Source organism: Brienomyrus brachyistius, chromosome 13, assembly GCF_023856365.1.
Source record: "Brienomyrus brachyistius isolate T26 chromosome 13, BBRACH_0.4, whole genome shotgun sequence".
In the NCBI taxonomy this organism is placed as follows: Eukaryota; Metazoa; Chordata; class Actinopteri; order Osteoglossiformes; family Mormyridae; genus Brienomyrus; species Brienomyrus brachyistius.
This window is the reverse complement of record NC_064545.1, coordinates 7,417,396-7,442,332: the sequence shown is the minus strand read 5'-3', so window position 1 is coordinate 7,442,332 and position 24,937 is coordinate 7,417,396. Positions and strand designations below refer to the sequence as shown.

Below are 24,937 nucleotides of genomic sequence, written 5' to 3'. Positions count from 1 at the left end.
ATTCGAACGTCAAAACGTTATTCTCCGGCATTATAATTCCCACGCGTTTGCATATCATGTATTTCTGCAGTACATGAAGTCACTAAACCCGTTCTCTTTCAAGTACTGTGTACTTGTCCACTGTTCAGTTCTTGCAAGAACTGATCGGGCAGCAGTTAAAGAGTCTATCGGCCAGATCTGTCTGATCGCAGTAAAGATCTGGGATCTTGCCTCCCCGCGTCACTGGTCCGTTCCCCGTAACCTGCGTCTTGAGAGCACTTGAGTGCAAAGCGCTCTCTGTACCGATCACTTTCTCTTCTCCCTTTTTGAAGAGTACTTCGGAGTTACGTCAGACTCAGGCAAAAAGTGCAGGGCAAGCAAGTGAGTCGCTAAGGAGCCATACGTATTCATTTCTGCTAAACCCGGGTAAGAAAGCTGACTGCTCAACGATCAATGCCATTTAAAAGCAAAACTTATATGCCAAAATGTGGTAAGTCATCTTTTTTGTGCAAATTTCAGCAGAGGGGATGTTGGCTCTCTTTTTTTTCACGTGACAGGTCAATGTATATGTCATAAATGCGCGTGAATAACGGGATTCATGAACGACTCACTCTCTCACCGTTAAATTACATGTCATGGTGAAATATCTGATATTTCTAATTCACAGACGTCTCCCCGATTTTTTTAAAAATTCATTTCATTATTTTTGCTAATCTCAAAACAAAATGCCTCACACTCGGAACAGGAACCCTAGTCCCATCCCAGAAGTAACATGGGACACGGGACTGAAGGAAATGAACGAAACTTGGAAGGGAGCGATCGCCTGCTTCGGCGTCGCGATCTTCTTTGTTATGACTATCGGGATCATTTATTGGCAAGTTGTGGATCAACCCAATAAAAACTGGATCCTAAGGGGGAGTTTCAGCGGAATGATCTGGGAGAGAAGGAGCAACTCTCTTGTCATACAAACAGCGTCAGAGGACAAGACCTTCGTGGAGATCTACGTGGGGGACATGGGGACCCCCGACAATGACGTTCCGTTTGTCAGAAACTTGTGCTGGTATAACAAGACCGAGTTCTGTTACACGTGGGATTCGGTGGCAGACTTGAAGGTATCGGTGGAATCGGACGAGAAGTCGCAGATGGAATGCTACAGAATTACCTGGACACCTCTGCATTGCCATGTGGAATTAAAGGTATGTCACTCCATTCTCTCCGAGAGTTCAAAATAAACTGTAAATTGTGAAGTTTATTCTCAAACACGCGCCGGTGTTTTTCACTGTTGTATCATTTCAAGTATGTAGTTCACTTTCAAACATTTGTTTTAATTAACTACGTGAAAAATTGTAGTTTAAAAATAACTTGCAACCAAGCGCTGGATAAATATTGGACAGAACCCACATTGGGTTATTAAAACCTAGCACCTTAGGTTGTATAAGTTATCCGGTGGGTTAGGTTACTTGAATTATCCAAATTTAGCTTGATCTTGCACAGCTGTTTTGCAACTTTAATGCAGTCTTATTTTAGTGTAATCCCATTAATGCTAATTCCTCCGCTCTCTCTGCGTCTCGTTTTTAAAAATTTAAAGTCGGACAAGAACCGCTTAAACCATTATGTCATAATCGTTTGTGTTTTGTACTGATAAACGAGTTTGCGCTATTGATGACCCCTTCTCTACTATCCATATGAAAGATTTGCGTATGACGTGACTGGTACAAATAAAAAAGCTGGTTATATAAATAAAACTAGGGAAACAGAGAACGTGAATCTCTTTACAGGGAAATCATTTCTGGTACTTTAGATTCTATTTCGTACTTTTTCTTCTGCTATTGTGCTGGTCTCTCCTCATTAGAGGAGTCTTTTAAAAGTGAACACAGACTAATGTGTGTTAAAGAATATGTGGCTTAGTACATTAGTACATAATTGCTGTGTACGCTGATACAGGATGGAGATAAAGGCTATTATTCTGCGTAATAAAACAGCTGATGTTTTTGTTTGCTTTGTGCTATAACTCGGTAATCCAAAACCGAGACCAAACATTTTTCTTCAGCTGGGTTGTGGAGAAAGGGGGCCTTTTGTTTCCCATTTCTGTTTGCCGGTGTTGTCTCTGGTTATGCAAACTGACTGGTCCTGAGAATATATTGTCCACTTATAATTCATGGATGGCTGAAATTAACAGGTAAACAGTTTTTAATTAGGGTGCCAACGACACAAACGCTATCACTGGTAACTTAAGCGTAGTCAAAAAGGTGCATGGGTTGGATATAGAATGGAGATAAACATTTCACGACTAAAATATATACCGTTTAACTGATTTAAAATATGCCACATGCTCTTTGAGTGAACTTTAAGTATATTAAGAGAGTGGTTAAAGTGGTCAGTAGATTCGATGCAGTTATTTTGACAAGTTCCCTTGAATTTTTTCCACATTCAGGTATGCATACCTCTGGAAAAAGTGTAAGACTTTCAAAACAAAACCCCTCCGAAGGGTCATTAAAAATACCTCGTCCGTGACCTGTTCTGGTTTTACACAGAACTAGAAAGAATAGTGTAGATAACAGAAAGCATCGGTCATCAAAATGTTCCTAAAGTTGTTAACTTACACGGCAGATGTTTCCGAAAAAGTAACGCATAACCCTAAAACTGAACAATTCGCCCCTGTTGTCTATCTGCCATGAAGCAGTCGAGCATGAAGTTGTATTTTGGGTGTTGATAGAGACTGAAGAAACGTTTTTAGATGATCAAGCAGATCTTGCATCTTGCCGTCTGGAGATGTCATATATTTAGATTCATCAAATGTCCAGCTACATCAGTTATGCCGGTAATGCCTTGGCAAACACAAGGTATCGTCCTTTGGCGTTTAATGTCTTATTTGCCAAATACAACTGACATTAAAAAGAAAAATCTTTTTTTAAAACAATAAGTTTTAATACTACATTGCATGTGAGTTGTAGGACGAATGTTACGATAAATGGAAACTTAAATAATAATAAAAATAAAACTATTAAGCATTTATTTTAGCACATTTTAAATTAAGTAGGGCTCCTCTACACAGATCCGTGGACGCAACGAACGTTTAAACGTAATCAACTTACATTCAATCCAAAAAGTAGCAATTCGGATGTTTTGAAAGTTAATCCTTCTGTTTTGTACATTCCTGAAATGATTATAGGTCATGTGTTACTTTCAACTCAACTTTTGCTGCAGTTTCCATTCCTTAGTAAAAAAGAAAAAAAGAAAAAATTTACTAATATATAGGCAGAAATAATATTTAAACCGTAAAATCAGGATTACTCGATGAAAGAATGGTTACCTTTTGCAAACGCATTAAGCTTTGAAATCATATGCAAATTATTTGTCGATTATAATAACGGAATTGTGAATTCTGTGTTAATTGATAGGAATTACAATATGGATTCGGCTACTGCAATGGCATCAGTGTGTTCACTCGTATTTTTAGTCTTATGACCCCGTATTTAAAAACAGTATGTGTATCCAAAGACTTTATAAAATATTCTGGTAGATTCATTTCAATATAGGCCTACATCAAAACATCAATCCATCCATCAATTCGTTTTTCAAAAACAAAATTAAAAACGTTGTCGTTCTCAGGATAAACGCGATTTATTTCCCGTTTTTTCGCCAGTTTGCATATTTAAGGAAATGCTTAGCTCACTAGTAAACGCGGACAAATAAATACTTCCACTACTCTTAATTCTTTTATTTATATTTTCTTTTAATTGTCAAGGGCTTAGTGGTTATTGGCACAACACATATAAACCCAGTATTATCAATATCTCTGTGTATCTGAAAACCCAAACTTCAAGCCATATACAACATTAAATAAAGTTACCGCACGAAACATTATGAGACCTGTATAAGAGGTATTGCATTTCCTGTGTTTCAGGACTGCTTCTCCATGGCCAATGTCTCCTGGTACGGCGGAGCAGGAGTACGTGCACAGAGCTGGCCGATAAATATGGTGAACGTGTCCATGCAGCCTTTCACCGTGAGCAATTTGAAAGACAATCCCTTAGGTTACGGATCGGTTCTGGAGCGTTACTTCTTGGGCTCTACAGGTAAGGCTTTCCCATCGGGAATCACGCCGCTTGTATATCTGCAGGTGTGCTGGTACGTGTGCGCTGGTGCACGATTTCCCCCAAGCCTCCACCAGCTCGGCGAGCACGTCCGGTACATAAATAGCACTGAACGGTGTTAGTAGCCTCGGCATATTAGGGATTAAGCGACACATGACAGCAAGCCGTAGACGATTTATCGTAAACCCCATCTGAGTTCCATTGTCATCCCATTTGCATGTCTAATAAAGGCAGCGTGAGAACAAAACAAATTACAGAGCTTGCTATTTTAATAACCTATGCGTGTATTTTTGGTTGTTTCGCTAGATGGCACACAAACGAATGCCAGTGGTTGTTTCGCGGGCGTTGTAATTCCTCTCCGGACTGCAGAGGCAATTTAGCGGAGCAGCGCGGTGTGGCAGCTGGAGCCTCTGTCGCGAACTAGAGAGTCACATACACACAGATGACTTGGCTTCTACCGCCCTTATAGGACGAAATAGGTCTGACAACACGTATATATATACACATATAGGCCTATATATATATATATATATATATATATATATATATATATATATATATATATATATATATATATATATATATGAATGTCGTCCTACGATTCACGAGAAACTGCCGGATAAATTGATCGTAATCTCTGCCATTAGAAAGTCGCTTCCGTTCTCTACCTGGCTGGTTTCTGGTCACTCCCAGTGTCTTGTGTTTCACCTTGTTCTTGTGTATTGCTGTCTTAGATAATTTAAACCTGCCTTTTAGCTTTCTGCCAGCAGAACCAGAATTAAACCCGGATTTTCTTTTTTAATATAGAGTGGTCTCTTAATTTCTTCCCGAGCTGTATGTTTGTTTTCTGAGTGACCATTGGATACAGGCATTGTATTAGTTTTATTTTTATTATTATTATTATTTTTTTTACATTAAACCAGTTATTTATTTTAGATAATCAGACGCTGCAGAACATTTGATTACAGCAGTGAGTGCAAGATGTAGTTTCTATTCTGTGCTTTAGTGAAGACAATAAATCTCCAGTGGAAATTCAGTTCTCAGCTGACTGCGGTAAGCACTGACATAAGTGTGAATTTGACAGGATTGCTGATGAGCTGATTGGATGGCCCGTGTGCCCTCTGGAAATAGGTTCACTGTGTTGTGTCTGGTTGTGATTGCAGACATGTCTGAGGAGGTTACAGTGTGCACTCTCAGTGCGTCGGGGAAGCTCACGTAAGAGAAGGCATTCACGTCTTTGTAGATGGCTGATTTCTGGAGGGCAAATAAATATGCAGTCTGTGCATGTGTGACAGGGGGACATCAGCCACTGGTGAGCCAAGCCTCCGGCGGCTGTACTGAGGGATTATGAGAGGCAGGATAGGGGATAAACTGAAGGGCATAATTACAGTCATGTGACACAAACAAAGGCACATTGTGGTTTGCCAAGCGATTTTTTGTGCAGGCAGTAATGAGTTATGCAACAGGTTTAGCTGACAGAATTGCATGTCTGCTTCCAACCTGCCAAGAAGGGACAATCTATTATTGCTGGGACCTCAACTATTGTTGAAAGACTATTGTTAAACAACTATTCTTTAGGTTGCCTAGGAACCACTAAGTAATCAAAATAATAATGCATAGTCTACTGCATAGTCTATATAATCTAAACTGGGAGTGAAAATGTATGTGAAGCTGAGACTGATGAAATTGCTGATTTTCCTGGGAAGTGACTTTTTTGATTTTTTTTTCTCGTTACATCATTAGTATGACTGCACTTGTATTGTGCAGGGGTGCAGGTAACAGATGGTGTAAATTAAGATTCATGAATGTCCTGTGTCGATACTGTGTGTGGGCACATCACTCAATGACGTTGAAAATTCAGAAATACATATGATTGTTTCTTTTTGGGATTAATTTATGCTTAATGAAGTCAGACACCCCATGCAAGGGGTACCCTAGCTGTGTGCTCTGTGCTACTTGGGAGAGATTCCCTTTCCCCCCCCGTGACCCCGACCAAAAGAAGTGGTTAGATGATGGATGGATGGATGGATGGATGGATGGAATTAGATATAATCTAGGCATTACAGTGAAAGCTGAACCTACTTGTATAAAAGAGTACAATTAAGTGAAATTATGGGGTATTATTATTATGTATAAAATTATGTATTTTTGTGTAGTGTAATTAATCTTCTGTTGATACTTACAGTGGGGCTGAAGCTTCCTTCTAACCCCTGGCTTCTGATACAGCTGAATTAGCCAGGTAATTTGCCCTCTCCAAAGCTCTCAGCTCATAATGACAAGCAGAGTCCTAAAAGGACATTCCTCTGTGGAGGATGTTGTCTGTCTCTTTTATCATTAAAAGTAATGTTGTTCAATGTCTGTAATCCAAATGGCACTGGGAAAGACTCTGAAAACCAGTAGAACCAGACGAACCAGTTTGAAAGATCCCTGTTTCCTTCTGGGTCTCCTTCGTTGTATTTTCTCTTAATTTTTCTACATGTTTTAGTTGTTTTACCTCTGTTGCGCCGCAAGTACAACCAGCAAAAGAACCATTAATGAAAACTACTGACTGAGTAAATGTTAAAAACAGTAGGACAGAATGCAGGAATAACAGCAAAGGAATTAAACAGTTGCATTCGTCTTTGTCATGTGTGGAGAAGTGCAATGCCACTTCAGGGGTGTGACAGGGAAAAGGTTTAAGCTCATTTTGAAAATTTCTCGCATTTTCACTACGTAAAGTAATGTCCTCCCTGATGTTCGCAATCGAAGCACCGGAGTATTCTGCCATCTCAAGCTCTGTGAATGAGAACAGGCAATTTCTCTCGAACCTCTGTTTCCTGACAGCACGCTTCTGAAACATTCATCAGATGTTTCTCCAAACTGCTTCTGAGGCAGGGACTTAAACGTATAGACATGCTTCTCTGATGACTGGACTCCATCTGGACTGCAGTAAGATAACGGCTCTCAATATTTCCCCGAACACATTGGCAAGGCATCCACCTTAACCCCTGTACCCCCTACCTCCACAAGGAGCTCTTACAGAGGGGGGCACAGTCACCATGGTAAACGCCATGTGCGATGAAGGGTCTATCCCGTTGGATGACAACCACCATCACCTGCTCCCCCCTGTCCCGGGTATTTCCTGAGATATTTTTCATAAACGGGAAACGTCTGTTGGTGCACGTGCTCACGTGAGATTGATCGTCAACTAAGATTAATCTTTTTGCGTGTTTCAGATGTTTATCCCTTGATTATATAAGATAAGACGACAACAGAGGATATTAATCATTTCTTTTAAGGGCTTGTGGAAAATATTTCAGGGAAGCTGGTAGTATTTAAGGGGATTGTTCTAAAAATAAGAGGCAGAGGCCCCCTTTCACTACGAAGGAACTCACCTTGGCTCTAACACAAGCCCTAAATTCCCTCAAATTTCACCAAATGACAGTTATTGATCGACTCCTACACAGATTCCTGTATATCACATGTTCCCCTCTGAGCACTGTCCAAGCATTTGATGACTACTAGCACGCTAACCTTTGCCCTGACGGGCTTGAATCGATACTAAAATCAGAACCGTGCATCAGCCACATAAGGGAGACACATTCTGTAAACTGCTTTTTATAATTTTGCATCAGTCCCTGCAGTGTTGTCATTGTATATCAGAAAGCACCGTCTTATATACAGCTTTGTGATTGGTAATATTATTATTACATTTACATTGTAACAAACGAAGTCCTAGGTGTCTTGTAGGTAATCATGTATGCCAACCTTTCTTAAACCAGGGACCACAGAATGAAAATAGACCTAACTTGGACACCCCCTCTCACCAATGCATGGGTTTATAAATAGCTAAGACCTAAGGACCCCTTGAAAACATTTCACTCTGCAGTTCTACTGTACAAGATTCAGGTAGACAGTTGGGACGTGTCTGTACCGATATTGTGGGAGTACCGTGTTTGTTTGAGGCAGGGGGGGTTTCAGGGCTGATTTTATCCCTATTATTATTGAACCTAACTGAGACCCTTACCACACTGCAATGAAGAATAATAAAGCGATATTGAAAAATACATTTAAAACCAAAAGAAAGTAATTAAAGAATAAAGAAGAGTAACATGCTGATAATTTCGTTCCTGAAAACATGTAAGATGCATTGGAAGATCAGTAAAAAATTTTTTGCATTTTTACAAAATGCATCATGGAGCCAAAATGAGAATAATGTCTTCTTGACTTTGAAAACAATCTGGACCCCTTGAAATTGTTTTACTGGTCCACAGTTTGTCACAGACCCCAGGTTTAAGGGCCTTGATTTGTGATGCTACATTTTAAAAAAAAAGATGGTGCTGATTTTGGGTTAAGCTCAAAATTCTTCACCCTGTTTTCCATCAGCATGCAGAGAAGCTCTGAAGGATTTTTCTTCTGGGCTCTTATGTCATCTTTATCAATTGTTACGTTATTAAATGTAGATGATACATAAGAAAGCTGTCATTGTTTGTTTAGGCGTCCGGTGAATCTTTATTAATGGGACAGAATTATTCTGTAGTTGTAATTCCTCCAAACCAAACAATCCACAGTTTCCCTGATTGATTTGACGCTTGTAAAACGAGGACAGGCGAATTTGGATAGTTGCATATTTTCGTACCCATGGAAGATGGCTAGGTAGCGGTTTTATCATTTCCAGATTGAGGGTCTTGGCGGGATCCTGGTAGTACTTTAGGATATCACTAATTCAAAATGACAAGGGGGCTTGTGAGTGGAAGGTAGGTGGTCCCCAGAACCCACGGGGAGATTGAACTGCTGGTAAACAAGACGACTTTGGAGAATCTGACATAACCAAGATACATGAGGATGGAAGGAATTCATGGGGGGGGGGGGGGACAAGAACAGCTGGTGACACGATTCCCATAATCTCATAGCTCCACATGGCCACTGGGACACCATAAATACCGAAGTTGGAAAGACAGGGGACACCACAACACCCCCTCCCTGACCCCCCACCCCACCACCACCCATAAACTCGTACACTCTCCTAGGAGACACGCTCATACCTCTCTCATGGGATTGAGCGAGCCAGACAGGCAGCTGAATGGTCATGAAAACCAAATCGATTGGATTGTTAAGAATTTTACTAGAGTTTGTTCCAGTGGGGGAGCTACCACTGTAACGTTGGAGATCTGCTCCAGAGGTCAGCAGGAACAGACAACTTGACTCCAGACACTGCAGGTTCACTGGAGAAGCGCTAGATGAGCCATTCCTTTCTGAGACTATAACTTAGAGCTCATTTTTCACAAATCTAATTCATTATCTGCTGTACTTCACCGGCTGGTACCCCCAAAACAACGAAGAAAAATAAACAATAAATCTACGCTCAGAAATATAAATATTGGAATCACATGTGTGGACACACATGCACTGGGGCATTCTGCGGAGGTGAAAAGTTCAGGTTCAGAAAATGCAAACCCATACCAAGATTTTGTTTCAACTCTAATCACAGAGCACTCAGCTGGCTAGTTGAAACAACATCTTGGCCTGGATTTGTACTTTATGAACCTGAACCTTTGGCATCCTGGAGATGCTTTTCCCACCTCAGTGTGCTGCCTCCCCAATGACACCCCTTTGAGTGCCTTTCCCTCTGCTGTCCATTGGCCTATGTCTATGATGCTATTAAGACTAGAACAGAGCTGACACTGAATTATTTGTATCTTTTACAAAAAGGGCTAAGAGCCCATGGGTGGCGGAGATTCAGTCTTGTTGTACTTACTGCTATTCGACAGTTTGGAACATTTGCTGTGTGTCAAACTAAATATCCAATCGTCTTATTGCTGACTCTACATATCATTGGTCAACAACAAGTCACAAGTGGTGGGATTATTGTCAGGATAGATGTGCCTGCCTCTCTCTGCAACTTTATCAGAGAAACTGAATCAATGTTGCTTCTTGGATTGGTTTATGTAACATGACTTACTTTGCAGTGTATATATAGCTAAACCCTCTTTTATTGGACAATTAGTGATTGCCAACACACCAGTGGAAGCCTTAGTCTGCCTGTTTATTATTATACACTACAACATATCAACACTGCCCAAAAAATCCTATTTGCAGATATATACAATTAAGCAATTTTTTGCATTATTTATGGATTATGGGAGCAGCAGAGGGGCTCAGTGGATAGATTGTAGATTGGGTTTGATTCCCACATCTTGCCTTGGCAGTGCTAGCGTAGCCTTCCTGTGTTTGACGGTTTCCTGTCTAAAAACATGTGGCCAGGTGAATTGGTAAGAGTGTGTGCCCTGCCAGGGAGCGATATCCCATCCAGACCATCTCCTGCCTCTTGCCCTGTGCTTTCTGGGATAGTCCTGCTGTGACTCTATATGAGATTAGGTCTTAGGGACCACATACATTGGAATTATAGAACGGAGTTTTTGGATCAGCTGGAAATTCACGTTTCGTGCGGAACGTCTAGCTTTGGATTGCTAGTCGATTAGAGTAGTACTTCTCTCTTGGCGGAGATTGAGAATTACTGGACTAGAGGTATCTCATTTAAAGGTAAGTTGGCCTTTATTAGGTTTAAGGTCAGGTTTAAAGCTTTCACAAGCTAATATTGATCTAAATTACTGTCGTCACCTACTAGGCGTAGCTGTGCTGGTCGACCCAGAGGTGCCCCTTCATGTTGGTGTTGACAGCCAGCACCAGTACTGCCTAAGGACCCCACCCAATACAGAGCAGCTACCCCTCCAGTACATGGTGTGCGTGGGCCCGAACGCCAAAGTCGTCCACCAGGAGGCAGTACGCCAGCTCTCCGACCATAAACGGGTGCTGCCTAACATGGACATATTGCGGTAAATAAGTTTCTGTCATTTCCCTCTGTCTGCATCAACGCTCTGCTCACATGTCAAGCCGATCTTTCCTTACTCAAAGTCATATTTGCATTACAATGCATTTGCGAACTGAATTCCGAATAGGTTGGACAGGAGAATGTGACCTGCTTCCGTGTTTTTGAAACGCCTGACTTAGGTCTCCCTTCTGGAAGCTGCTTGTGAATGTGGACTCAGGACGGAAGCTGGAGAGAGAGCTGAGGTCCTTCTCCAATCGTCTGAAAAGACACCATTTAGGGGAGGGGATCATTACTCTCAATGAACATTCCACCTATCTACTCTCGAGCATGGTAAGTGGAAGCATTGCCTATGTTCACCTTAGCGATGCTAGAATGAGAAACTTCATTGTTAGACTTCCTTTAAGTCTAACAACTGAAACTGTACACTATGCACTGAAGAACGGCCTAAGGATCCATGGGCAATTAAATTTACTCCAACTTGGATTCGGTCAGTGACATCCTATAAATACGCATTGCCTTTTCTAACAATCTGGTCTCGCCATTACTTTTCATGAACTGCCTGTCTAGTTGGGTCTCAGCCTTCCTAGGAACCTTATGCTGGAAAGCAGGGTACATTGACAACTTAACATAGCTGGGAAAAACATTCAGAGCTCAAAATGATAGCAAATTAGCATGTTGAAAATCAAGTCAAATTAAGAGAAATGCAAAGAACGATCTCTGTGAGGAGCCGGTCTGGTGGTGGAACATCTAAGGGTTCCTTTCTTCGACAGCTCGGAACCCATCGCCGTTTCTGACCTTCAGTGCAGGCCTGTCGCTGTTCTCTCTCCAAACAGATTAATTTTGTGTCCGTCAGCGGCTCGGTGGTCCACACCTGTCATGGGAGCCTCAAAGCCGTCAGCTGCACAGAGGTCTGGAAATGAGAACAAGCCGCACGTTGCTAACGCACGTCGCTAACGCACGTCGCTAACGGCGTGCACACTTTCGTAAATATATATCAACTTTACAAAGCTCTGCCTTGGTGCACTTTTGCAGTTGACTTCTTGACAGCTGTCTTTGTGATGTGCAATTTGCACATAATTTTGGACAGAAGTAACTGCTAAATAAAGTAAATGTAAACATTTATGACAGCATATACAGTGTATCATTTTAAGCAATGATGTGTACAACACCTCAAAGCAGCTGGAAATGCAAACACTACTGTCAAGAATTTTGAACTGAAGTGAACTGTGTCACGGCGTGTTCCGCCATATGAACACTCCCTCCAAGAAGAGCAAGGTGGCAGCACCAGTAGGTGCTTAATGACATGAACCCAGTCACCAGGGTGACAAACATCCGCTTGCTGTCATCTACCATCTCAAGACAGTTAATAATGTGGACATGACCTGCGGGTGTCTTTTATGCAACCAGTCCTTATTCTGACTTCTTGCAAGTATTATTTAATACTAAACTTTTTATTATTGTAGTCGCACAAGTGAGTTCCCCAAAAACCAGTATTCGTGGTAAAATTGGAAATCAGTTTTCACGTACTATGCTAAATTGCATCGTTGGCACGTTCCAACACTTTACTGTGGGTTTTGGGGCCTGGAAAAGACTGATGAGTTCTGATTCCTCGATCACAAAGCAGAAAGGATATTCCCGGGGCGGTTCAATGCTATTTTGTCAAAGGATTAATATTGTAAATGAACTGACACTTGCTTGACTGGTCAGTTTTGTCTGAGAGTCCTTGCTGTGATCAACAGACTATGGCCATGAAAGAATACATTCATGTAAAGGAAAGTATGGGGTATGATGATCCATGGGGCCCCAAAAATCTGCAGCCACCTTGGCTTTGGGAAGTAAAAGTATTTTCAAATGGGACGTATCCCGTAGTTTGGGGATGTATAAGGTTTAGCAATATGTGATTGTATGGTTTATTTGCACATCCGAATGGTGTAACCAAATATCAGTGCTGTTTCTTAGGTTGATTACGAAGGAACTTTACCGTAGTCTGATCTCAGCGGCGAAAACCGCAATGGCAGCGTGCCCCCGATGAAACAATGAAAAATAAAAATACAAAACTGACTCGCATCTTCGCAGCACACGGCAAAAAGGTCAGGTGACCTCAAACAGCGATGGAAGACAGGACGTGCCAAAGCCAAATACTTCAGGTGAATCCGACACCAGTTTAATGTTGTGGTCGGCCCCATGTACCGTGGAGAGAAGTCAGAAGTTCACAGGGTATTAGTCCAAATGGGCTGTCTGTCAAACGATCCGGGGTTACTTTTCTTTCCACTCGGTTGCATACCAAACGGTAGATTAGTGGTGGACTCAGAAGAGAGAGGAATCTATTCTTCTCAGCTTGACGAAGTTTTACAGTAGACAGTAACGGTAATGAGTAGCAAATTTGAAGCAGCGTTTAACTCTAAACTAGCCACCAGATGTTTGATGTCTGAGCACACGCTGCAGTAACTAAAAATCTCCCCGTAAACTCAGAGCATGGCCAATAATCTTTCCTAGTTTCCATATTAAACTTATATATTTCAGTCATGAGCGGGAACAATAACCTAGCATCAAGTATGTCAGGCTATAAATAGTTTTTCCAGATTTTTACACTCATTTAAATATTTCCTATATAGCTGACATGCAAGAATATTTGAAATGATATTTAAAGAGAAAAATCTGTTTCTAAGGAAGCTGAGATCCTATATGAAATATCTTATGTCATGCGCTCATATTACATGTGATTCCGTGTGAGTGATTTTAAAATTTTCTTTTACGCTTTTGATGCTCTGCATTTTGGCCAAAAAAGTTTGTGCTCTTGTTTTATTGCATATTTTTTAAAGCATGTCACGCGACTTAGCTAAAAATATTGCGTAACAGGTTATTATTATTATTCAGCGGACGGAGCGGAGATTGTGCAGTTGTGTCAAAGAACCGGGTTTCGCGTCTGATACTGGCCAGCACTTTGCTTTCGGTGTGTTGTGTGGTTCTGTGGGTCAGAACTCTGTGTCCGTGACCCGAAGGTAGCAAGCTGACTTTGGCTACATCGGTTGCCAGCCGGCCCTGCACTCTGCATGTGTGTCTCGTGGAGAGTAGGATGGGCTCCCTGGAAAGATATTGGATAAGTGGATAAGGTATAACTGATCTGTAGCCTTTATTACAGGAAGTGGCCAGGTCATGAATGAGAACCATTCCCTAAGTCTGTCTTTAAGTCAAATTTGTAGGTAAGTCAGAAAAAGTAACACGGAGAATAATGATACTAATAATACAGTAATAAAACAAGTAACGACATACAGTACTGCACCGGGAGCCAATAAACTGCTGAAGCTGTGCGATATCTCCATGGGTGTCATAAAGGGTGTGCGCGTTCATTATCGTGAAACATTCTACTCAACACGAATGTTTAATATGTTAATATGTTTAATGTTCATGGTAGTCCACTTGTAAGCACGAGTTTTCTGTAAATCCTGGGGGCTGCCTGTATTCCATGACGGCTTATTCCGTACAGGGTTAGACGTGAGCCTTCCAGGAACCACAGAGTGCGAGGAAGGGGACAGTCTGGATGGCAAAGTAGTGATATACGTACAAAATCCCCTGGCTCCCTTACGGCCCCTGTGCTGCCAGGAACACTGTCACACGCTGCAGACTCATGAACTACACGCCTCAGCTCCATTGGAGATGTACATTCCTTCAGCGCCTGGGTGTCGGAAATGTGATGCCCTTCGCCGTGGCCTCCCCCGTCGCTGACTTCTCCAAATGCCTTTTGCAGCAGGAGCAGGCCGAAAAGATGATGTTCAAGAGACAGACCAGGAATGTTCGTCTGGTACAGTTTCTGAACATTTCCGTCACACTCTCCCCGTTCCTGAGCGTGGACACGCCGCAGTTCCACAACTCCCTGCAGGACGGCACTGAGGCCTACTGGCTTAGCCTTCCTATGGCCCAACACGGACGTCTGGTGAGCATGATTACCAGCCCAGGGCCTTGTCACGTTGCATTTTGACGGGCAACGTTCACCTTCATTGAGTTGTCTATATGGGAAACATTATGCTGGCTCTGAGAGGACCCAAGGCAAACCGTATTGAAGAAAAAGGTAGTACTCAGTCCATAATCTCTTGCACTTGGGCATACTTGAGTACAGATGCAACTTAGCAGAAGTGAGTAGCGATATCTTATGACTCTGGGCTGTAAAGATTTTGCAACTCTGTGGAAAATCCTGCCAGTGCATTGCTGTGATTGTAGAATGGGTAATTAAATCTGATGCACGATGAGTTTATAGAACATTCTAGCATCTCCACTTCCACAACTGCTAATTCTCTCATCACTCTGTCTGTCTGTGTCCCGCAGGTCCCCTTATTGACGCAGTGGAAAGGAAAATTCTGCGTGAAGCTGAATGTCACCAACCCAGCAGCAGTCAACTGGTTTCTGAATAAGGTGGGCGGTCTGCATGCCCGACTGGGCATGGAATATATCATCTTGGAGGGCGGGGAGGGAAACCCTTTCGAGGAACAGGCCATGCAGCCACCAAAAGCTCTTGCCGGCGATGAGTACATCGGGCTGTTAGCCGGAGTCGCAGCGAAGATCGGAGACACGGCAATAGTGACGTCAGGCACCAGGTACGTTCAGATGTCCCCTGTAGTTCGTACGACTGTCCATGACTTACTTCTCATTTCTTTTTTGCTGGTTGTATCCTCACTTTGAGGTGGAGTTTAGTCACGTTTTCTCTGCTTGCTGGAGCTCGCTGTCTTCCTGCTCTCACAATGACATTACAGGCTGAAGCAGGCGCTCGAACAGCATCCAAACACTTCGTCAGCATTCACATAATATTCTTAGTTCCGCGAAACTTTAAGTCTCTACAGTTCTTAAGCAAATCCTCAATGGATTTAATCCCTTTGCCTTAAGGCTTAGAACACAGGCTTTCAGTCGCCGAGAGACACATCAGAGCAGGAGTATTAACGGCATTGTCATTTACTGAATTTGACAAAATCACCAAGTCCATCACGTCAGCTGGAGCACTGAAACTGCAGTCTTTAACATGGTAACAAACGTGTAGTAAATATAATAAAATATTACGCACAGGTGCTATAATAGATAATAAAAATGCTGGAATATTTAGGTTTAATGGGCTGCCTAAGTTAGGCAGGAGTAATCTGTAAAAATATGGAATGGAAATTCTATTCTATTAATTATTCTTATTCTATAATAATTAAATGGTGGTATAATTCTATTCTATTAATATATTATAATTATACATATATAATTATATATATCTAATTTATATATTATATTATATTTCAAATATTTACTTTTTATATTATGTATATTATATATTAGGTTAAAGTGTTTTATATATATAGTTTTATGTTTGAGTATATGAATTACATCTTTCATATATATTATACTTGTTTAGAGTATATAATTAATTTGTTAATATATTTTTCTCATTTTATGATATATATAATGTATGGTAATAGTTATTATTGTGTAATTTTGATGTGTACAGCTTCTTCAAGGTGTAGACCATTACACAGCACCCATAGACGCACCCTCTACCTCTGAAGTCCTTGTGTTTTATTCTATAATCATGTGTATTATTGTCTCTATCTCTGTACTTTTCGACTTTTCATATTTCTTGTTTTAGGTCCAGCCATGTTCCATTGTTTATCCGGATGAACCCACTGCATAATGACTGGAGCTATTTTGGGCTGAAGGGCCTTATTCCATCCGTCCTGCACTATAGTCTTCTGGGATATGACTTCTTCATTCCTGATGCAGTAGGTAATACCCTGGTTTAACCACAAATCTACAGCAGTCCTGTTATAGGAAGCCCAGCATGCAGATCTTCTATCAGCAGCTACTGATCATTTTAATGGGCTTTTTTTTCTTTCTTTTTTTTTCATACGGCTGAATCCAATCCAAGGGCAGCAGAAAATCATGTTCTAAAGATATCAATAAACGTGCATTGAAAAAGTTCAGGGATCCTAGTGTGGAGTTAGTAGGTTTAATGATTCGCAGTGAGAAGTCCGAGTCACCAACATAAAGGGACTAAAGACCAGAAGTCCAGAAACCAGTAACAGTCAAACACAAGTGCAGCAAGTCTCTGGTTCACCAATGAGAAAGCTCCGTCACTCACATAGGTCTTACTTCAGAAAGATGATTATTGTTTAGTTTAAATAGGGGCTGTGCTACTGGTCAGTTTAGTTATCAGTGACATGGGTGTGGTTCCGTTGGGTCTGGTTGCAGGGAGTCTGATGAATCAGGCTGGGTTGAATTGACTGGGTAAATTATTACGTGCGTGGTAGCTACTAACCACATCACTGACATAATATTCTTTCTTTTGACTGGATAAAAGGCTCTGGATGACTGCATACTGACTGGATGACAGGTGAAGCATCCTTTGAGTTGTGGAAAAAAAAGAAGACGTTCTCAAATATTCTGAATTCCAGTAATGGAACACAACAGACAAGCCTTAAATATTTCTTGGCGCCCAGATGAGCTTTTACTTTGATGTTGAGAAAACACAAAGATGTCAGAGTGCGGCAAATAAATTGTATAAATCGGTAAATTTTTGTAAGATTGTTTTTTTTTTCCATGTTCGTAATTTACGAGCATGACTGTCTGTTGGTAATTGTCTGCTATTACTTTTGGCTGCGTTTACTGTCTTTCTGTTTAGTCTCAGCGATCTACTTGTCTCCACCTAGTTCATTTTCATTGCTTTTTTGTAGGAGGTTCCCTGTCAAGGAATCTTTTCACAGATGAGGAGCTCTTTATCCGTTGGCTGGAAATTGTCTCATTTCTCCCTACCATCACTTTCCAGATTCCGCCGTGGGTGTATGGAGACAGCCAGGTGAGGAGCCCAAACTGCAGTGCCTCACACCAATGCACCATTACGCTAATAAAAAGGAAGTATTGGTAACACTTTACAGATGTTTTTAGTAACTTAAAAACACATTCATAATGCATTGTGATGCATCCATAAAGCATTATAAACATGGCTATAAATATTTATAAAAAGGCATAACACATTACAGCTGTGCATATTATGCATTATGACTGCCTTCATAAGCTCTCATTTATAATGTACTATAGATACCTTTATAATACAGTACCAAAAATCCTTAATGCTTATATCGACCATTATAATGCATCAAGAAGGTAATGCATTATAAATGAGAGCTTCATAGAGAATTCATAATGCATAATACATATGGCTATAAATATAGCCACGTTTATGATGCGGTATGAATGCATTATAATGCACGGCGAATGTGTTTATAAATTACTAAAAACATGGCTGTAAGTAAAGTGTTACCAAAGTATTTTCATTTTTCGTGTGAAGTGAAAAGCTCAGTCATCTCATTTTGAGTTTTTTAAGTTAATAAATGCATGCAAGCAGAAATTAGGAGATCAGTTCTATTTTAAGATATTGATATGTTTAACTTCACGGAAGACAGCTCAAGTTTCTAAGTAAAGCAAAGTATCTTCTGGGGTTCAATTTTTCCAGCCCATTCGAGAGAAACTGCTTGGCCCGCAACCAGTATCACCTGTGGTTAAGCCCCCATATGTTCTACATTAGGTTTTGTTTTAAATTTACGATCGTCAATCTTGGGAATAATGAAAGCCACTCGGGCTGGAATGATAATGAATTTAAGAATATCCCTTGGAAAAAAAAAAGACTTCATTACGACAATTAAGATTTCCATTATTAAATTGATGGGAGAAGATAAACAAAGATCCACATCTCCGCAACTGGAATAACTGCCTGCTGGATAAAAATGGATTCATTTAGACGTGGTCAATAAATGGTACGATAGACGAAGGCGTTTATTCTTCCGTAGGCTGTATTTTGAGAATTTCCCCCAAAACAGGTATATTTGGGCCCAGTTTGTGTAGTACAGAGTAAAAATAAAGTGCGTGTGACCTTTAATTATTGCAGAAACACAAGGGTACCCTTAATTCATGCAAGCGACACCCTCTGGGACCGTTAAATCACACCACGTCCAAACAGAAATATGAAGCTGAACTCTGACGACATGCCTGTTTTCTCAATTACAAATCAGTCAAACTCAGATTTCAAAATAATTTTTTTTTTCTTAAAATACTTTTTTTTTTTTTTTTTTATGAATGTGGTTAATGTATTTTCCTCTAAAAGGGGATGGAGAGGATGTTAACTTTGGGAAATAATCCTTTTCTGCGTGCCAGAGAAATTCCAAGAAGACAAGACAAGTAATGTAAATGGTGTCAAACCATGATTTTAAAGATATTTTTTCTGTAAGCCTGGAAAATTAATTTCTTTGAAAGGAAGCAGCATAGGTCTCGCCATCTCTTTCAGGGAGATATTATATAAATAGTAAGAGAAAGACTTAAAGGAATTTAAAACGAATATTCTTTTCAAGATACTTGCTCAGCGCGAGTCACACAGACCCTGTTGCCCCTTAAAATGTCCCGCTTTGGTTTGGTTGCTGTGATCTGTAACGCCGGTGGGAATCGCAAGGGCAGCACAGGGCTGGCTTTGTGACTGAGCGGCCTCATCTCTCGGCGGGTCACGGTGAACGACAGAACTAACCAGAGAGGCCAGTCATGCGGCCAGGGAGAGAGTAGTAGAGCTCGGGGGCCCCAGCTTATATTTCCGGGGGCACGGGCACGATTGGAACTGCAGCGTCTGCCAGAGAGGGGCTATTTTTTGCACCTACCGGTAATGCATCGGGGGTATACTAGATTCAGGGCTATCTGGCGGAACAGCCCCCCCCCCCCCCCCCCCCCAAAGAGGGTGCAGAGAACAAAACCCGAGGCAGCTGGGTATGGGGGGGGGCAGGTTTCCCCTGAGATCACGTGCAGCTCCGAACCCCCCAAATTAGGCAGGAAGTGGAGCCCGGGCAACGGCATGACAACGCTACGCCGTTCCGTCTCACCCCAGGAACTTGCATTTTAGGCTCCGGGTCTTGAGCACGTGTGATGCTGCGTGGAGATGTTGAAAGTCGGGAATCTGTAAAGCACGCTAAGGAGGTGTCCCCCCCATCAATTTTCTTTGCCTGGATGCCAAAGCCATGACCTTTGAAATTGGCCTGGAGGGTGGATGAGTGAATGGTTCCTGTAGCAGCTCATGTGTCACGCGCTGTGAGGTATTAAATCTAAGGACACTGTGTGACCTGCTCTCTTCCTGTTGGGCGGGCCCTGTGTGTCCCTGTGTACCTGCATATACACAGTCTTGTCACTAGGTGGCTTTGTTGCCTGTTCACTGCTGACCTCTAGAAGTCCTCCTGCAGCCGTCCCTGAGTTCCTGGCTTGTCCCACTTTATGTCTTTAGTCACCTACCACATATGTTATGTTTTCATTCTCCTCGCGTTTGCAGCTGGGGAGTCGTGTAAAATACAGATTTACTGCAAATTCGAGACTTTTTACTCACCTGCGTCACATTAAACACATTGCGTGGAGTTCAGTTACAATGACATAAATTTTGTAGATACTCAACACACAGCCTCGTAAGTGACAATGATAGATTAGGACAACGTCAGTTTTTGGCTAGCAGTGTGTTTTTTTTTTTGTACCTGACAAACTATTCAGCAAATAACGACGGGTCGAATTTTCCTGCCTCCTTCGCGTGCTGTAGGTCCTGAACCTCACGAGAGCTTACATAGCTAAGCATCAAGCCTTCGTCGTTCCTCTCATAGTGAAGTACGCCAAAGAGTGGAAGGAGCAGCAAAGCCCGATATACAGGCCTCTCTGGTGGATCAGCCCCGATGACCCCGTCACGTTCACCATCGACGATGAGTTCCTCATTGGCGACGACGTGAGTTCGTCTTTCACCTGCTGGTCATGGGGGAGTGGAGAGGGGTTTTTTTAACAGTATGTCACAAACATTTCAGTTCTCACAGCGAAAGCTGAGAGCCACCCTGGATACCTCCGCAAACTCTTGTAACTTTTTCATCATTTCACGCTGTGCGACTCGAACAGAAACACGGTGGTTTGGGTTTCAGTATTCAGAGTTCAGGCCCAGCAGGAACCCATAGCGACCGTGGCCTGTAGCCAAGGGGAGTTTCCTGGTTGCACCCTGCTGTGGGTCAGGCATACTCTCCTAGCTTTTTTGTCACCATGTGGGTCACACATTGCAGATGAAATTACAAGAAATTATTTTAAGGCTCTTCTTCCTGTTTACAGGCACCTGTATCTGGCTGCAACCAAAACACTGAAAAATGGATAAATATGACTTTGTGTATTATTACTAAAATGTAACTATTATAAAAACTGAACTGGTAGCTCAAACCTCTGAGCTGTGTTTTTTTCATAGGTACTCGTCGCACCGGTGACGGAGAAAGGAGCTCTGCACAGAGACATTTATCTGCCAGGGAACGGTTTGAAGTGGGAAGACCAAAGAAAAGATCAAAATAACACTCTTGTTTTCGACGGAGGGACGCTTCTAGAAAACTATCCAGTTGGTCTTGAAGATGTCGCTGTCTTCATGCGAAGACATTCATGAAATGTACAGATCCGACTCACAGTTTTTGCAATATTTTCCACTCTTGGTGTTCTGTTGCACTTTGCAGCAAGACCACTGACAGTATCTCGAGACACAGTCTTGAGATTAAGTTTTAAAAATATTTTTATACTTGCACTTTACAAATTCAAGATTATTTCTTTACTCTCCTTTTTTTTTTAAACGGTATGATCCATTTCAACACTCGGTTTATTTTTGGAACTTTTCTCTTCTGTCTTTCTTTGCTGTTAAGCATCTGCAATGTGCAAAGACCTTCAGCGTTTACACCATTTACAGTCTTTAAAGTCGAATCATTTCTAGTTCCACTCCAGTGGTGTTAGCAAACTGTTATGTTTAATTTGCGTAAAAAAAAGTACGAGTTTTAGCCTTGTGAAAGACCAAAAAGAAGAAATCGATGATGTTTAAGTGGCAGAGGAGCCTGTAAACGCTTGCATTTGGACTTCGTACAAAAATCAAGTCTTTTATCAGTTTTGCTCAAAGGCTTTTACTTGAATTGTATGGACTGCTGTGTGTATGATTGAAAAGATGTACCTCAACAGCAGTATCACCTTACGGAACCATACACAGTTTATCGATTGACACTTAATGTACGATTTCTCACTTAGTCTCTCTTGAAGCACTTATTTATGAGAACTGAAGGACTTTATGAGCAATTTATGATCATTATGCGGAAAGGCCAATTTGACCATTAATAAGACCAGTCGAGTATAACATGAGAAGACCTATAAAAATATGCTATCCCGTTATATATAGCAGAGGGAATGAAAACCAACACAAAGGTATCGTTACGCTGCTGTGAAATTCGCCAGCCACTTGGAATGCAGAATTAATTATGACGTGCTTCTGTCATTTGCCTACAGCCAGGACCACCACATCCTGCTCTTGTTATTTCCTGTTCACACCAACAGAAAGCCACTACAGAGTAGGACAGTGTAGGACTGGGGGCCTGGCGATGCCAGCGAGCTGAACATGCTAAAAGGAATGCTGCAGGGGGGTGGGGGGGAGTTTAAGGATTTTTATAGATTAGGTGATGCAGAAATGGAGTGGAGTGCATGGCGTAACTTTGCAAAGCCCTAAAGGCGGAACAAGGACCCCGAATAACAAACATAACATCAGTTTTAAGCAGAACTTTCATCACTGTATGATATATTGCTTTGGTCTCAGTTGTTAGTTGTTTTTAATAGGAGCCACAGAGTATGAAACCAAAGGCCTGTTATGACCCACGATTACACCAGAACCACCATGAGTGGAACCTGATCGTGTTAAAACTGCAGGAGCCTCAACTGGGAGCCACAGCTTCTCATATGTGAAGAGGGAGGTTGGATGTGGAGTTCACTGGCCAGCCTGTGTTCTATTCTAGCCCTGGTTTGCGTCGTATAAATGGATCGTTTCCCTTCCGTCCCATCGCAAAGTGCGTCTTTCGGCACAGCGAGAACTCGCTAGGCTGCATGATTTGACCCGTCCACTTCTGCTGTTCGGAGGTTCCAGACAGATTGCGGAATGACACCTTAACTCTACAGTTACGTGCGGCGAGTGATCAGACTGAATTATACAGCTTAAATGTAACTGGCTGCTGAGAGTACAGCTTGATATATTCATCACCAAATATATTAAACGTAAAGTATAAGCAGTATATGCTGCAACCTTGAATTATGTGATTTGCTGGATAATCGTTAACAATCATCATTCTTCGGAAGCGTTTTTCTTATAAGACACCTGTGGTCTGTGATTGGACAAAGGCCTGTCTCTGTATATCAGGCTTGCTGTGTCGTCATTTGCAGGGGTGGACAGTTGAGGCCTAGAAAACAAAAATCCAGACCAACAGTTTGTTTCATCCAACCAGTTGAGTACTCTGTGATTGTGACTCCGTCAATCCATCTATCTATCCATTTTCTTTAACTGCTTGTCCTGTTCAGGGTTGTGGGGAATTCGGAGCCGGAGTGGGGCACCAACCTGACTGTGACTCTTTATACTCAACAGGTTGGATGAAACAAAATCTTGGTCTGGATTTTTACTTTCTGGACCTGAACTGTCCACCTCTGCTCATTTGAAACCGTTTTTTTTTTTTTTTAAACCTTCAGTCACTCAAGAAAAGTTACTCAAAATTTCAGTCACAAGATTATTAAGTGCAAATATGATCAATATTAAGATTATGATACGTTTGCCTCCTGGGACCTGAACTCAATGACTTAACTTTATGTGTATATGTTTACTTGATTTCTAGAACTCAGGTCTGGTAGATACAAACAATAACACAGATGTCTTACAACGTAATCCCACTGTTTGCACTTCAGCGTCTTATGCCCTTTCTGGGGAACGAAAACAAACAAAGAAATTATGGCTTTGTATGTACATATGGTTCCTTAACCTGTAATTTCGAGCATAGTAGCAAAATGAATCTAGTGTTCCCAGGTTAACTAAAGAGGAAGATTAATCTCTGTTGCCAGGGGGCAAATTGTTCCTTCTCATCCAGTTTATGGGTTTCATTCACTATGCCCAATTCAGGCTCTTTGTTTTGATCAATGAAGATATAAAACTGACAAACTGCAATAAAATTCTACAATTGCAGGCTGTTGTGTCCACCCTGTCCAACATGCCATTATGGTACATTTCCCATTGTAACAGTAACGATGATGTAATCTGTAAATGCTCATGTAAGGTGAAAATAGAAAACATATATTCATCACTGTCACTATGAAGTTTTATTTCATGGACATCAGGAGTTTAACGTCTCTCAGTTCAAAAAGCTCGTAGCTGAACATGCAGTACTGTGCAAAAGTCAAAGAAAATGCTGAATGCTATTTATCTGGGTAGCAGCTGTGTATTTGCTCTGGAAAAAAAAGTACATTTAACATTATAATGTATGTAAATAAGCTGTAACAGAATATAAAGGAACAAGAACAACTTCTGCTCTCCTTAAAAGTTACGCAAATCTTTTTCGATGGCTGGAAGAGCAAATTTCCCCTCAGCCATTGCAAATATTCGTTACATTTTAACTTGCTGGTAGTGAAAAATAAATAACAAATTAACTTTATTAGCCAAATAAGGCGTGTGAGTGACAAGTTGCAGAAATGCATGGGTGTATTGGACGGTCATAGCTAATACAGGGGGGATGACTTGAGGAGAGGTTTCGAAATGACTAAGCTAACCGTACGCTATCAGAAAAAAGGGTAGTTTTGTTACCCAGTGCAAAGCAACATTAATGTACCCCCAATGGTACAAAAATGTTCCTCAATGTACTTCAAAAGGTACATTTACCTACGGCTAGGGCACAACTGGTAGACCCTTGAGGGTACAGTCCCAGTGACAAGTAATTGTACCCTCAAAGGTATAAATTGGTACTTTTTTCCTGAGAATGTATAATGATAGGCATGATATCATATGTAATTTTATTGCAACATGAAAATCATTTAAACATAATTTTCTTGGAACACCTTTCATTCTTTTGTACAGTATTTTATGTATCCATTTGTACCCCCTCTGTGTATCTGTCACCAAATCCCAATAAACCCAATAAAACTTTACATGCAAGGTGATTTCTATTGGAAATCACACCCCCAGTATTTTCTGCACCATCTT

At 41.3% G+C, this 24,937-nt stretch overlaps 1 protein-coding gene across 5 annotated transcripts; it reads left to right on the top strand.

Annotated features, from left to right (window-relative positions):
• Nucleotides 1-186: 186 nt before the first annotated feature.
• si:ch211-236l14.4 (SITS-binding protein) lies at nucleotides 187-24,921 on the top strand. 5 transcript variants are annotated; one of them, XM_048973471.1, is made up of 12 exons: nucleotides 201-469; nucleotides 647-1,175; nucleotides 3,887-4,058; nucleotides 10,684-10,891; nucleotides 11,067-11,217; nucleotides 11,721-11,795; nucleotides 14,636-14,821; nucleotides 15,211-15,479; nucleotides 16,505-16,641; nucleotides 17,589-17,710; nucleotides 20,474-20,653; nucleotides 21,152-24,921. In XM_048973471.1, exons 2-12 carry the CDS (start codon nucleotides 705-707, stop codon nucleotides 21,338-21,340), a joined length of 2,160 nt encoding a protein of 719 aa, XP_048829428.1. In that variant the 5' UTR covers nucleotides 201-469; nucleotides 647-704; the 3' UTR covers nucleotides 21,341-24,921. The 5 variants fall into 5 exon arrangements, with proteins under 5 accessions (XP_048829432.1, XP_048829431.1, XP_048829430.1 ...); XM_048973473.1 differs by having other exon boundaries at nucleotides 197-1,175; nucleotides 16,505-16,637; nucleotides 17,681-17,710; XM_048973475.1 differs by lacking the exon at nucleotides 21,152-24,921 and having other exon boundaries at nucleotides 187-1,175; nucleotides 17,681-17,710; nucleotides 20,474-20,647.
• Nucleotides 24,922-24,937: the final 16 nt, after the last annotated feature.